Source organism: Chinchilla lanigera, unplaced genomic scaffold (genome assembly GCF_000276665.1).
Source record: "Chinchilla lanigera isolate Chin_1 unplaced genomic scaffold, ChiLan1.0 scaffold00081, whole genome shotgun sequence".
NCBI classification, from domain to species: Eukaryota; Metazoa; Chordata; class Mammalia; order Rodentia; family Chinchillidae; genus Chinchilla; species Chinchilla lanigera.
This window is the reverse complement of record NW_004955482.1, coordinates 7792334-7804471: the sequence shown is the minus strand read 5'-3', so window position 1 is coordinate 7804471 and position 12138 is coordinate 7792334. Positions and strand designations below refer to the sequence as shown.

Below are 12138 nucleotides of genomic sequence, written 5' to 3'. Positions count from 1 at the left end.
GCCGGCGCCGCCGCTGCCCTGCCTGCAGCCGGCTCCCGGCCCGCGGAGCGCTCGCTGCATCTCCCCCCAAGTCCGGGGTCGGTGTGCCGCGCGATTGCACTTGACTTTGGCTTTTTGCAAACTTATCAATACTGACGTAACGTGCTGGTCAATGCGAAGGGAAGTTTGGGAGGGGGGCTGCGGAAGGGGGGACGGGTGAGAGGGGCGCCTGCCTTACCCCGCACCTGCTTAACCCCCGCTCCCAGCATTACGTACTTTAAAAAAAAGTTAATAGTTTGCAATGCATTTTTTCCCCTTCTGCAAGGGAAGCACAGACAACACGTGCCTCGGCGGCCGCCGCTCCTCCGCCAGCTAAGCTTGGGATACGAGGACAGCAGCCCGCACTCGGGGCCGCGTAGACGCTCGGGCGAGCGGGTGGGCGGGTGGCAGCCGCCCGGGGGCGCCCCTGAGTTGTGGGAAATGTCACCGTAACCGCGAATTTTCTCGCCGTTATATACGTATTATATATTGGGGGGTGTCTTTGCCACAGCTCAAGGTTCTTTGAGGGGAGGGAATGGAAGTTCTTCAGGTCTTTTAGGAATTCCTACCACTGTCATTATTTAGGGGGTCTTTAACTTGATTGTAGGGGCTTCCCAGAATTCTGCAGTGCGAGACGCTTTTATGGGTATGATTATTATTGAAAGAGGGGTCTTAGCCAGACCTCTGAGGACCTTTCCCCAGCGGGCTACTGATCATTATTGTTATGCTCTTGTTGAGGAGGCTCGAGCCTTGTTGTGGGGCGCTGGGTCCGATGGAGGTTACATTATTGGTATCGTTTTTATTTGGGGGTACACAACCTAGCTGCGAACTCCAGGTCGTCTGCAATATGGCGTCCCTTTATTATGATTATCTTTGGGGAATGGGTCTTTAGTCCTCTAGAAAGAGGTCCTGGTTTTTTGCAGTTCATCAAACCCTGGACAGCAAGAGCGACCGGGATTCTTGTTTTATGTGTTTCCCTCTCTTTTCACTTCTGTGCAAGCCAGAGCTCTCCAGTCCCCTCCCGGCATCTCCCCCCGCCCCAGGTGGAACTCATACCCCCACCTCCCTCAGCCGCCAACCCACTTATCCTCTCCCCTGACCTTAGAATCACGCGCGCTGCCCGGAATGACCCCTCTCCACCTTCCCCACATAAAAGAAGGGGTACTTTTTTCCTTGTTCCCTGATCAAAAGATTTGCTTTTATGGACAGCAAATGGAAATTATATTCTCTTTTTATGACCCAGCTTGGACTTCTGACATCACTCTTGGTCTGGGACAATAGATCAATACAGTGGGTTATAAAAAAGATAAAGTTTAGAAGAGTTGTAAAGGAGAGAGAATCATGATGGATATTTTTGATGATTTTCCAATATTTGTGTCTCAGAGCACGTGCTTGGAAGCAATTAAAGTTTTTAATGTAATGTAAATAATTGTTTCATAAATGCTTCCGAAGAAGGTGTGATATTTCTGAGCAATCATTCGAACTGTTTAAGAAATGTAATGTGATTTAAACAAGCATACAGTATTTCTGTTACCATCCCCATACATTTTCTGTGAGTCTGGGCAAATATATTAACGCCACCGGAGTTGAAAGACCAAAAGTACAGCGTTCACCAAGATGTAATGAATTAGGCCTAGTTAGCAATTCCGAGTGGCCTGTTTCCCTGCCAGATTAAATTGCACGTGATGTGTGGTTTAGCTCAGCTCTTGATAACTTCACGTTTAAATTACAGCTCTTATTCTGCAAAATGAATTTAGGGAAATTTCGTAACTATCACATTGCAATTTTTTAAAATGGCTACGTTTTCTCCTGAGCATCTGTAAACCCTACAGCTTCCTTGTCTCAGAGTCTGTTTTTAAAAGACCTGTGATGAAAAAAAAAAAAAAAAATCTAGAATGAATGTGAGTGAACCCTTGCAAGCTATGTTTAACAAACCAGGCTTCTGATAAAACACTACTTAGCATTTATGTCTGACCTGCAGCCCTGGGACACCCTGACTTTGTGCACCTTCTGTGTGATGTACTGAGACGGGCCCCTCCCATCTGTGGTATTCCCACCAAAAGTGCAGACTCTGAATCTGATTACGAAGAAGCATCAGACAACCACAAGTGGAGGGAAGATTCTCCAAAATAAACAGGCTGCTGTCTTCAAAAATGTCAGTGTTACATGAAACGCACAGAAAGATTATTCCAGAGGAACTATTCGAAGTTAAAGGAAGCTAAAGAGATTTGACAAAGGATTAAAACATATGACCGGGGGGCTGGGGATTTAGGTCAGCGGCAAAGCACCTGCCTGGCAAGCGCAAGGTCGTGAGTTCGGTTCCCGGTACCGGGAAAAAAAACAAAAAAACAAACAAACAAACAAACAAAAAAAACATATGACCGGGATTTTCTTTTTCTATAAAGTGTATTAATAGGAGCTAATGGCAAAGTTAAAATCAAATCAATATAGTATCCTATTGATATAGGACCTCCAAATGATATAGGGAAATATAACTCCCAATCTGCCAAGTGTCCAGTACACCGAGTTCACGTTCCCCAATATCAAAGCATGAATTCTGAGAAACAGTGGAGGGTAAGAGTAGGAAATTTTACTGAAGAAGAGAAAGCTCCTGAGAGAGAGAGGAGGGGACCCGGAAAATGGGTTGCCCACTTCTCAAAGGAACTTTTATAGAGCAAAATCATGAGGTAGATGCAATGCGGGACAAAACTATAGTCAACCAATAAGATCACAAGTGTAGCCGCTTAGGTAGTGTTGACTCAGTGGGGAAGCAGGTCGGGTAGCAAGCGTACATGACAGAACAAGGACCTTTTTTGGGAGAGATGAGTCAGGAGGCCCCGGTCACCCGCCCAGGTGTCAGTGCCTGTTTAGAATATTGATTATAGTGTACTGTTTGTCCCTTGAGGCGGTGTGTAGTGTAGTCATTCTGTCTTTATCTTGGGGCCCGGCCTTCAGCGAATGTGCCTCCAGCCACAGTTGTGGTGTGTTCTTATCTAATGCTCTGACTCCTTTGAGGGCTCAGCCCTGTCCAACTGCCTATGCCATTTCTACCTAACTTAGCTGTCTATAATACTGTTATCCCAATTCTGACCATTCTGCTGTGGCTAGGTAACAAAATAGCCTGTTTTTAGAAAAAATGCTAAAATATTTAGGGATAAAAGGACAGGCATCACATTTAAGGCTCTCAAACAGTACAGCTAAAAATAATACATACTATCTACGTTGAGACAATGATAAAGAAATGTTGCCAAGTGTTAACATGAGGATTCTTCACACTGTGCTTGCAACATTTCTGGGAATCTGAAATTATGTCAAAATTAAAAGTTAAAAGAAAAATATAAATCTAGCTGTGCTTTGGTTTCAGCTGTTAGGGACTGCTGGGCTTCCAAATAAAAATTCTGCGTGGAACTTTCCAACTTTCCTGACTGGAGAAGGCTGCACCTTTGACCAAGCAGGAAACTGCCACAGCAAGCATGCTTACCGAGGAGCAGCGAGCAAATCCAATAATTCAGATGGCTTTAAGTCTGTGATATTTTTAAATGACTTAATGCAGCAGGTCTCTAAAGAATTCCGACAATTTTAATGGTGGAAACTTGCAGCCCCGCAGAGGAATGGGTTGCTACATAAATACTGAATGATCGTGTCTTTCTGTCTGGGCTGAAACATATTAGCTTTGCTTAGTGGCTTATTGCTTTATTCACAAAATAAATTTCAGCCGACTCTCCCCGCCATCCTCGGAGTACATGGTGAGCCTGTGCCTTATTAGATGTGGGGGCTTATATTCCAAAGGCATCTGTTACCCTCTCAGACTCACAGTAATGAATGAAGCAGTTAAGTATTTATCCCCTAAATACAGTTAGCTGGAGAAATGAAATTATTATGGGTGGTCCTTAATGAAAGACGGTAAGCCAGGAAATTCTGACTTTTTCCAGAAGACAATGGCCTTGAATTCTATAACTACAGCAATAAAATTTTAAATATTTTTGTGAAAAGCCGCTTTCATGTTTTTAGCACCCTCTCTGCAGCAAAAGCACACACTCACAGATATACAAAAACTTAAACAGGTCCAAGATTGATTCCTAAAGACCCACACATTAAAATAAATATTAAATTACAATGTACAGGAAGACTCCTGCACGGAGCAGCTTGGGGCAGCCTTTCCTGAAAGCAGAAGCAGCCAAGAGAAGCGGGATCCTTCAGGAAATTCATAAACTGTGCAAGAATCCCAGGGAAGATAATGGCAGGTCCTTAGCCACAAACATAATGATATGCGAAATCCCCAGCATCAAAGCTGAAACAAAAGAAAATGTCCTTCGGTAGCTCTGCATTGCCCACTGCAGCTACCGTGCAGGGAGAAAAACAACTGGAGACTTCAAACACATCTGAGGGCACCTGCGCCCTCGGAGAGAGTAGGGACGGTCTGGCAGACAGCTGCGGGGTGCACACAGAGAGGCTGGCCCACGGCCGGGTCCACGAATCAGCAGCTGCGTGACTGGCTACAAGATACACAGTGCTGACAACCACTGCCATCATCAAGCACCCACTTGTTGATGGGTGCTTTATAAATAAATCATTACCATGGCGCAGTGGTTAGGAGAGGTGGGTTAGGAGTCAGATTGTTTGGGTACGCGTTCCCACTCTGTTATCTATAAACTTTTGACATTGGGGAAGTTATTTTCCTTCTCTGCACCTCACTTTCTTACTAGGCATGGTAGTGCTAGTAATTGTACAATGACGATTCAGTGCGTTGATCTATGTGAACCATGGTCTAAAAGTGCGATACCTGCTAGTTCTCATCATTGCCAGCCTCGCACCTCAGGGATGAGGATCCCTGCACTGCAGATGGAAAGACTGAAGTCCTGAGAAAAGTGGCTGGCTCGAGGTCATATAGTTGCAGAGCCAGAACCAGGACTCAGGCCTGGGTTTGATCACAGCAACCTGGGGGCTCTTCACACTTGAGGCTCCTCTGCCCCTCATGGAGAAGAATAGGGGTGAAATGCAGGGTCTGAGACAGCCAGAGTCTCCAGACAGCTCACTAACCAATCAAACTGCAGAAGAAGCAGGTGAGGTGCCCCCTGTAATTCAAGCAGTCTGAAGGCTGAGGCAGGAGAGTGCCATGAGTTTGAGGCCAGCCTGGGTTATGTAGGGAGTTCAAGGCCAGCCTGAAATACACCGTGAAACCCTGTCTCAAAACAAAATAATATGAAACAAAACACACCAAAGCACATCAAACTGTAGAGGAAAAACAGAAAAGGGGCAGGATCTCTGGGCCCGATTCTCCTCCAGTGTCAGGAACTAGCTGAGTAAACAACCGTGCACTTACTGTGCTGGTCATTCTCCTTTGGCTGTCCTCTCCCAGGCCCTCCCCACCCACTGGCCTCAGTGGCCTACACGTCCCAGTGTCCCTGCTCGCTGGCTCTCCCGTGGGCTTGGACAATGGCAGCCCCTGACAGGAGGGAGGAAGGTGAGAGAGAAAGGTTGGAGTATTTGTTCTCCAGCCCCGCCCCACCTCACTGCAGTTTAGAGCATGACTGGGTCCTTCCGCAGCCACAGCCCTGTCACCTGCGGGCCCCTTGCCTTTGCTGGGTGCCAGGAATGGCTCCCTCCCCCTCTGCCTCAGGCCCACTGTGTGACTTCCCCCAGTGCTCAACAAACCCTGCCCGCACCTCTGCTGTAGTCTCCCTCATCCAAGAAGGACGCGATGTCCTGAACCCCGGGTTGGATGTCTATAACCTCGGAGAGTAGCAAACACTAAATAGACTGTTTTTCTGTATATATCCATGCACATCTATGATAATGCTTAATTTATTAATTATGTACATGAAGAGATTAACAATAACTAATCATAAGGTAGTAGAACAATTATAATAATATACTGTAATAAAAGCTATATGAATGTGGTACCTCTGGAATTTTCTGTTTAATATCTGCAGACCTCAACTGACCACAAATAACTGAAACCATGGAAAGTGACATCAAGATTGAGGGGAACTACTGTAGTCTCCTCATTAAAAATAATTCTAGTTGAGTGAGGCCTGCTGGAACCCTGGCTACTACCAGCATACCGCCCCCAGAATACATTTCCTCATTAAGAAACATGAGGGCATTTACTTATATGTGATGAAGCACGTGTTTATATGTGTGCGGGAGTGTGGTAAAGTAGAAATAAGCAGATTATAGAGCAGTATAATAGAATATTCCCATCTTTGCTTAACATGTAGTTCTTGGGGAAAAACCAGAGAAAATCAGATACCAAATGGCTAACATTAGTTCTGCAAAATGGACTTAGGGACTTCTTATAAGTCCCACATCGTCATCTTCATTTTTGTCTTTGCTTCTCTGGGATGCTGGGGACTGAACCCATGGCCTTGTGCATGCTAGGCAAGCGCTCTACCACTGAGCTATTCCCCAAGCCCTTAACTGATTTTATAAGCACAAATCCTTTCATTATCAGGAATCTTCATTTGGTAGGGTAGAAGGGGCTGCTTTCTTGCGGGACTCTGACCAGGGCACATTCCTCAGAGTCCACAGCCATCAGATATGTCTATAAAAGAAGATTTGACTAAATATAGAGATGCCATGTTCAAGGGCTGGAAGAGTTGACAGGGTGAAGAAGTCACTTCTTCTCAAAGTAGACCATAAATTTAAGGCCATTCCGATCAAAATCTCTATGAGATTTTTTGTGGAACTGGACAGCCCATCTTAAAATGCTTATGGAGATACAAGGGTCAAGAGCAGCCTAGGGAAGTTTGAAGAATAACCAGGCAGAACTTTCCCTACAAGATATCAAGAATTCTTATAAAGTTGTAATTCTTAAAAGCTGTAACAGAGTGAGGCATAAGGACAAACAGACTCCAGGGACAAAATAATAAACTGAGAAACAGATTCATAGACGTGTAGAACAGACTTGCGCAGGTAGATGGCAAGGCTGATATTATAAACTAGAGGGAAAATAATAGACTTTGTTTTTAATATGATACTGAACCAACTGGTTGGCCACCTGGGGCAAAACACTATCAGCTCCCTACCTCACACCACACACAAGATCAGACCCAGGTGGAGATGTCTACACACAATGGAGGTAAAGAAACTCAACCTATAGCTTTTTTCCCAACAGCACAGAACATTTGCACTGAAAAATACATCCTTATTGAGCTTATTCCACTATACCACCTCTTTCTGTCTTTTTAAACATTCTTATGGTCCTGGTCCTGTAATAGCCTAGGATTCCTTCCAGAACTGGATCTGTACCCATAACCAGAATCACATTTCCTTGGAACATTCCTAAAACAAAATGCCACTTGGCGAGTGGTAGATTCCAGCAGACCTAGAAACGTTAGCTAGCGAGAGTTCCTGGGAGCCTGCTCTGTACTAGCGGGGTCTCCTAGGCATGCAGAAGCCCTCAGCAGGGCAGCAATCCACCTCCCTGCTCCACATTCCTATTTTAACAGCTGAGTGTTCAAATCACAGGGTAACGGAAGTCCGCAGAAACAGCCACCATAAGTTCAAGACCCTGGGCCAGGGATATAGCTCAGTGGCACAAGTGCTTGCCTGGCAAGCACAAGGTCCTGAGTTCGATTCCCAGTACCAAAAACTTCAAGACACCGAATCCCAGCATAACTGGCCTGAGCAGCCACCACCCCTCCATCAGCCCCTACACACTCCCAGGGCAGCTGTGGGCCTTCTCTGTGCTCTGAGAAGCAAGGCCTCCAGCGGTCACAGTGAGACCCCATCCTGGATCCAAGGCCCGGTGGAGAGTCCTTCCTGTTCTCAAAAGTTTTTTCAGGGGCAAGCACAAGGGCTTTAGCGCCTTTTGGCTTCTCCCTTTCCCCAGTTGCCCGCATTAAAGCGACCTCTCCTATCTCTATTTTTAATTTCCCTCCCTATGACCACTCAGCTCATGTCCTCCCTTGCGTACCGCTCTCACTAGGTTTCTCTTCATCTTCGCCAGCTGCTTCTCCCTCTTCTCTTCCTTTTTCCTTCTTCTTCTTCAAATCCGAGGTTCACACATCTAATCCAGACAGCAAAATGAGCCAGGAGCCAAAGAAAAAAAGAAAGGATTCTTTTACTTTTTTGGCAAGATGGAGATGTGACTCTTACATGAGTCTCTCTGTCCCTGTCCAAGCATCACCACTGCCATTGTTGGTGACAGAATGGTACCTACTATGCACGAGGGACTTCACCAGCATTTGCCTCAAATCTCACATCAAGCCTAGTCATATCCAATTTACAGATAGGCAAACTGAGGCTCAGAGAGGCAGAAGCACACCCGGGTTCACTCAGCAAGTGATATGGAAGCTGGGTGGGAAAATGTGCACCCTTTGGGCTGGGAGGGCGCTGTGAGGAAAAATCAAGCCCGGAGGGGTGGGAGGTAGAACACTCCAGCCATGACCCCTATTGCTCCACATTCACAATGCCCATTGGGGTCGCTGGTAAATGTCCCAGGCACCAGAAACCCCAAGGGGCATTTGTTCCATCCCCATCTCCAAAGAGTCTAGGAAAGGTCCTCTAAAATGAGCTGGGGCGCAGGGATGTAGCTCAGCGGCACAAGCACCTGCCTGGCAAGAGTAAGGTCCTGAGTTCAATTCCTGGTACCAAAAAAAAAAAAAAAGAAAAAAATGAGCCTCAGGACCAAGGCCAGGCTACTCTGCTACGTGTGTCTCCCATACCCTTTTTTGCACACATAGGTATGAATCTGCACACATGCACACATATACACACATCTGCACAGAGACACAGACATATGCACAGGCTCGTCTACACGTGCTCACACCTCCACCATAGACATTGTGTGCCCACACCCCTCGGCACACACTCACCCGGGTATAGGTTTGCACACGCATGCACAGATATGCACACATTCCCGTGTGCCTGAGCACACCTCTTCATGCATATTTGCACACAAGCCCGAAACAGGTTCTCTGCAATGCGCTTGTTTGCTCACACACATCTGCACAGCGCATGTGTGCACAGCAGCAAGCATCCTACGTGGATGGATGCACCAGGGATGTGCAGGCCTGGTTGAACCTTCCCAGTGGGGCAAGGCTACCTCACCAGGGGCTTCCCAGAGCCCGGCCTTTGGAGAAAGCCCCACCTGGTGGATACTCAGTGTATCTGCCGACCCCACAGCAAGCCGGGGAGCCCCTGGGACCAAGCTGGCTGGTAACACCTGAGTAGGCTCAAAGTAGACTTTGGGGTTCCCACCCCACTAGGGCTCCTTGCTTTTCTCTTTTCCCTTTTCCACACAGTAATTTCCCTAGGCACAGGTGTAGGAAAAAGGATCAAACGGAGAGGCGAAGACTTGAATCACTGCTCTGCCAATAGCCGGCTCTCCGGTCAGGCCTCACCTGATCAGCTGTAAAACAGGGGCAAAGCCCACAAACGACATCAAGGCAATTGTTGCGTATCTCTGGACAGAGAGCCCAGGAGTCTGCAGTCAGAGCCCAGTTCAGACAAGGATGCCAATCCTGGCTCTACCCCTACCCAGGTGTGTGACCCGGAGCAAGTCACCCCACCTCCCAGAACCTGTTAATGGCCAAGAGGGCCAACACCCCCAACAAGGCAGCTGAGAAAAAGATCAACGTAATGGAGGCAAAATCTACTATTCTGTCTCCATTTCTCTCAAACCAAGTACAGGGATAGTTTAGGGGTAACAAGAAGCAGGGCTAGGATCAAAGGGACCTGGTTTGAGTCTGATTTGAGTCTGAAGACTGATCTGAGTCCTGGCTCTACTGCTTTGAGATGTGACCTTGGACTCTATCTCCCTGAGCCTCAGTTTCTCCCTCTGCACAATGGGGACCTCTTAGTGCTGTGATGAGAATTAAATGAGATAATCCCAGTATTTGAGAAGACTCTGGTTCCAGTAAATACGGTACTCCTGAAGGCAGGTTGCTATGATGAGTGCTGACACTTGGAGGGAAGTAGGTGATAACTTGTGGGGGTGGTAGCTGACCCTTAGGAGCCCAATATAATTAATTATAGTTTAATCACTGTGCATCGGGCACTATTCAAAGCACTCATTAACTCATTTAGCTTCACAGCAGCCCCACAAAGTATAATCCCCACTACACGGATGAGGACATTGAGGCACGGTGCTGATACAACTTGCCAAGGGTCCTGGATCAGACAGTGAATTCAAATCCAGGCAGACTAATTCCAGAACCCTCTGGATTTCTCTCCTTCTCTGCTCCCATGAGCCATCCTACCAGTGCTGACCAGCCCCTCCTCAGTCTGGAAGCTTCCCTAGGGGCCCAAGGCTGACTTCAGAGGTCAAGCCTTCCACCATGAGTGTCCCCGACAGGCCCACTCCTCCTCCCAGTCACTAGGGAAGGGAGTGACCACATAAGCATCATCCATGTCCCAAAGGGCTACAGAATTACGATAATCTCAGGGAGGCAATAAACGTGATGGAAATTACGATAATTAATGAGCATCTGCTAATCGTGGGAGCCCGTGTCAGGAAACTCGCATCTGCTGGATGTTGCTAAGTGGCACGAGGGTGCAGGGAACCTGGCTGGCGAGGCCTCGCCCCACTGCCGAAACAACGCTGCAGAGTGGAGGGACAGATGGTGGCTCAGACAAGAGACGAATGTAAACGAGAGCTTAGGCGTGAGAAACTGTGCACTCCACACTTCATTTAAAAGTCATTCGCTGGGAAATGGCTGCCCGGTGCTGCCAGCCACGGTGGAGTCAGGTTTGATGTGGCACGGCGTGGTGTGGGACAGGAGCCTTGACGTGGGAGTTCGACGGCTGTAGGGCTTCCATCCCGAATCGGCAATGACCTGGCTGTGTGATCTAAATCCAGTTGCTTAACCTCCCTGGACATCAGCTTTCTTTCTGAGAAAGGGAAGAACGATACCTCCCTGTGATAGATGGTGTCACTGGCCCCAGTTCTTCACCTTTCTCTCCTTTATTCAGGCCCAGGGGCACGTGATTTTGTAGTGACCTTCCCTTCATGGGCGGGGCATACTTTCCTGCCTCGATCTTAGGTTTGGTTCTGTGACTCGCTTTGGCCGACGGAATGAGGCACAAGTGTTGGCTTCCAGTTCTGAGTCTTCATCTCCAGGGAAGTGTTTCCACCTGCTTTGCCTTCCTGCTGGGCCAGCCCACTGGTTCCATGAGGAGGATGCAAGCCACAGGTATGAGGGGGAGCCTGGGATCACGGAAGTCTTGCACCAAAAGCTCCCCAGCTGAGGATGGTTCACGGCTAAGAGTCCACCTCTAGTGTTGAGTGACTTTGCAGAGGGCCTCTTTGCTCCTGCAGGACGTGCGTCACGTGCTGTTCTCCTGGCAGCTGGACGACGCACCTCTCCCCAAGCCAACCGTGTGGTCTTCCAACTTTGAGGAACCTCCCTGCACGGAGACACACAGCCTGGAGGCCTTGGGACTCTGTGCTTTCGGCTGCTGCATCCCTTGCCTTAAGACTGTGGGCTTCCTGCACTCAGGCCTTGGCTCCCTAAGTCCTCCCTTGGGCCATCCAAGTGCCTGGCAGGACCCCCCTTGGCCCAGGAGTGATGTTCCCCTGGTGGCCTCTAGGCCTGGCCCTGGGTTCTGGGGTCTTACCTATACCCAGCCACAGTCACAATGCCATGGGGCTTTGGGCAAGTCCCTGGGCAGCGAGCCCCTTTGAGGCCTCTTTTTTCACACTAGTAATAGGAGAGTGCTGTTGCCTGACCCAGGTTTGTGGCATGAATCATAACTGCAAAGTGTGGGTCCTCCCAAAATACCAGGTGTCATGAGACCATTATTCCACGCTGGCTTTAAGGAACATCACTGAGATAAACAGGAGAACCCCCTGCCTTTACCCTAGACCCCCCTGGCCCTCTTCCTCTCTGTCCTTTTGGTTAAGGTCTTATATTTCAGCCTCTTTAGAAAGCTGCTGTAATTAATTAATTTTCCCAAAGTGGCCTTGTGAGAAGATTCCTTTCTAAGCTTTGGACAGGCATTTCACAGAAGAAAAAACTCAAATGATCCGTAAATAGTTAAAAAGCTACTCAACCTCCCTAGTAATGAGGAAAAATTCAAATTAAAACCAAAATAAGGCCGGACGTGGTAGCGCACGCCTGTAATCCCAGCACTCTGGAGGCTGAGGCAGGAGGACCGTTGCGAGTTCAAGGCCAG

The 12138-nt window shown here is 47.9% G+C and overlaps 1 protein-coding gene across 1 annotated transcript in view; it reads right to left on the bottom strand.

Annotated features, from left to right (window-relative positions):
• The window catches only part of Cux2 (cut-like homeobox 2), a gene marked incomplete in the record, with an annotated part of 262326 nt that overhangs the window by 241337 nt on the left and 8851 nt on the right, over positions 1-12138 (bottom strand). The window contains 1 exon segment of the mRNA XM_013503646.1: positions 7937-8029. Coding sequence (XP_013359100.1) covers positions 7937-7960 — 24 coding nt within the window.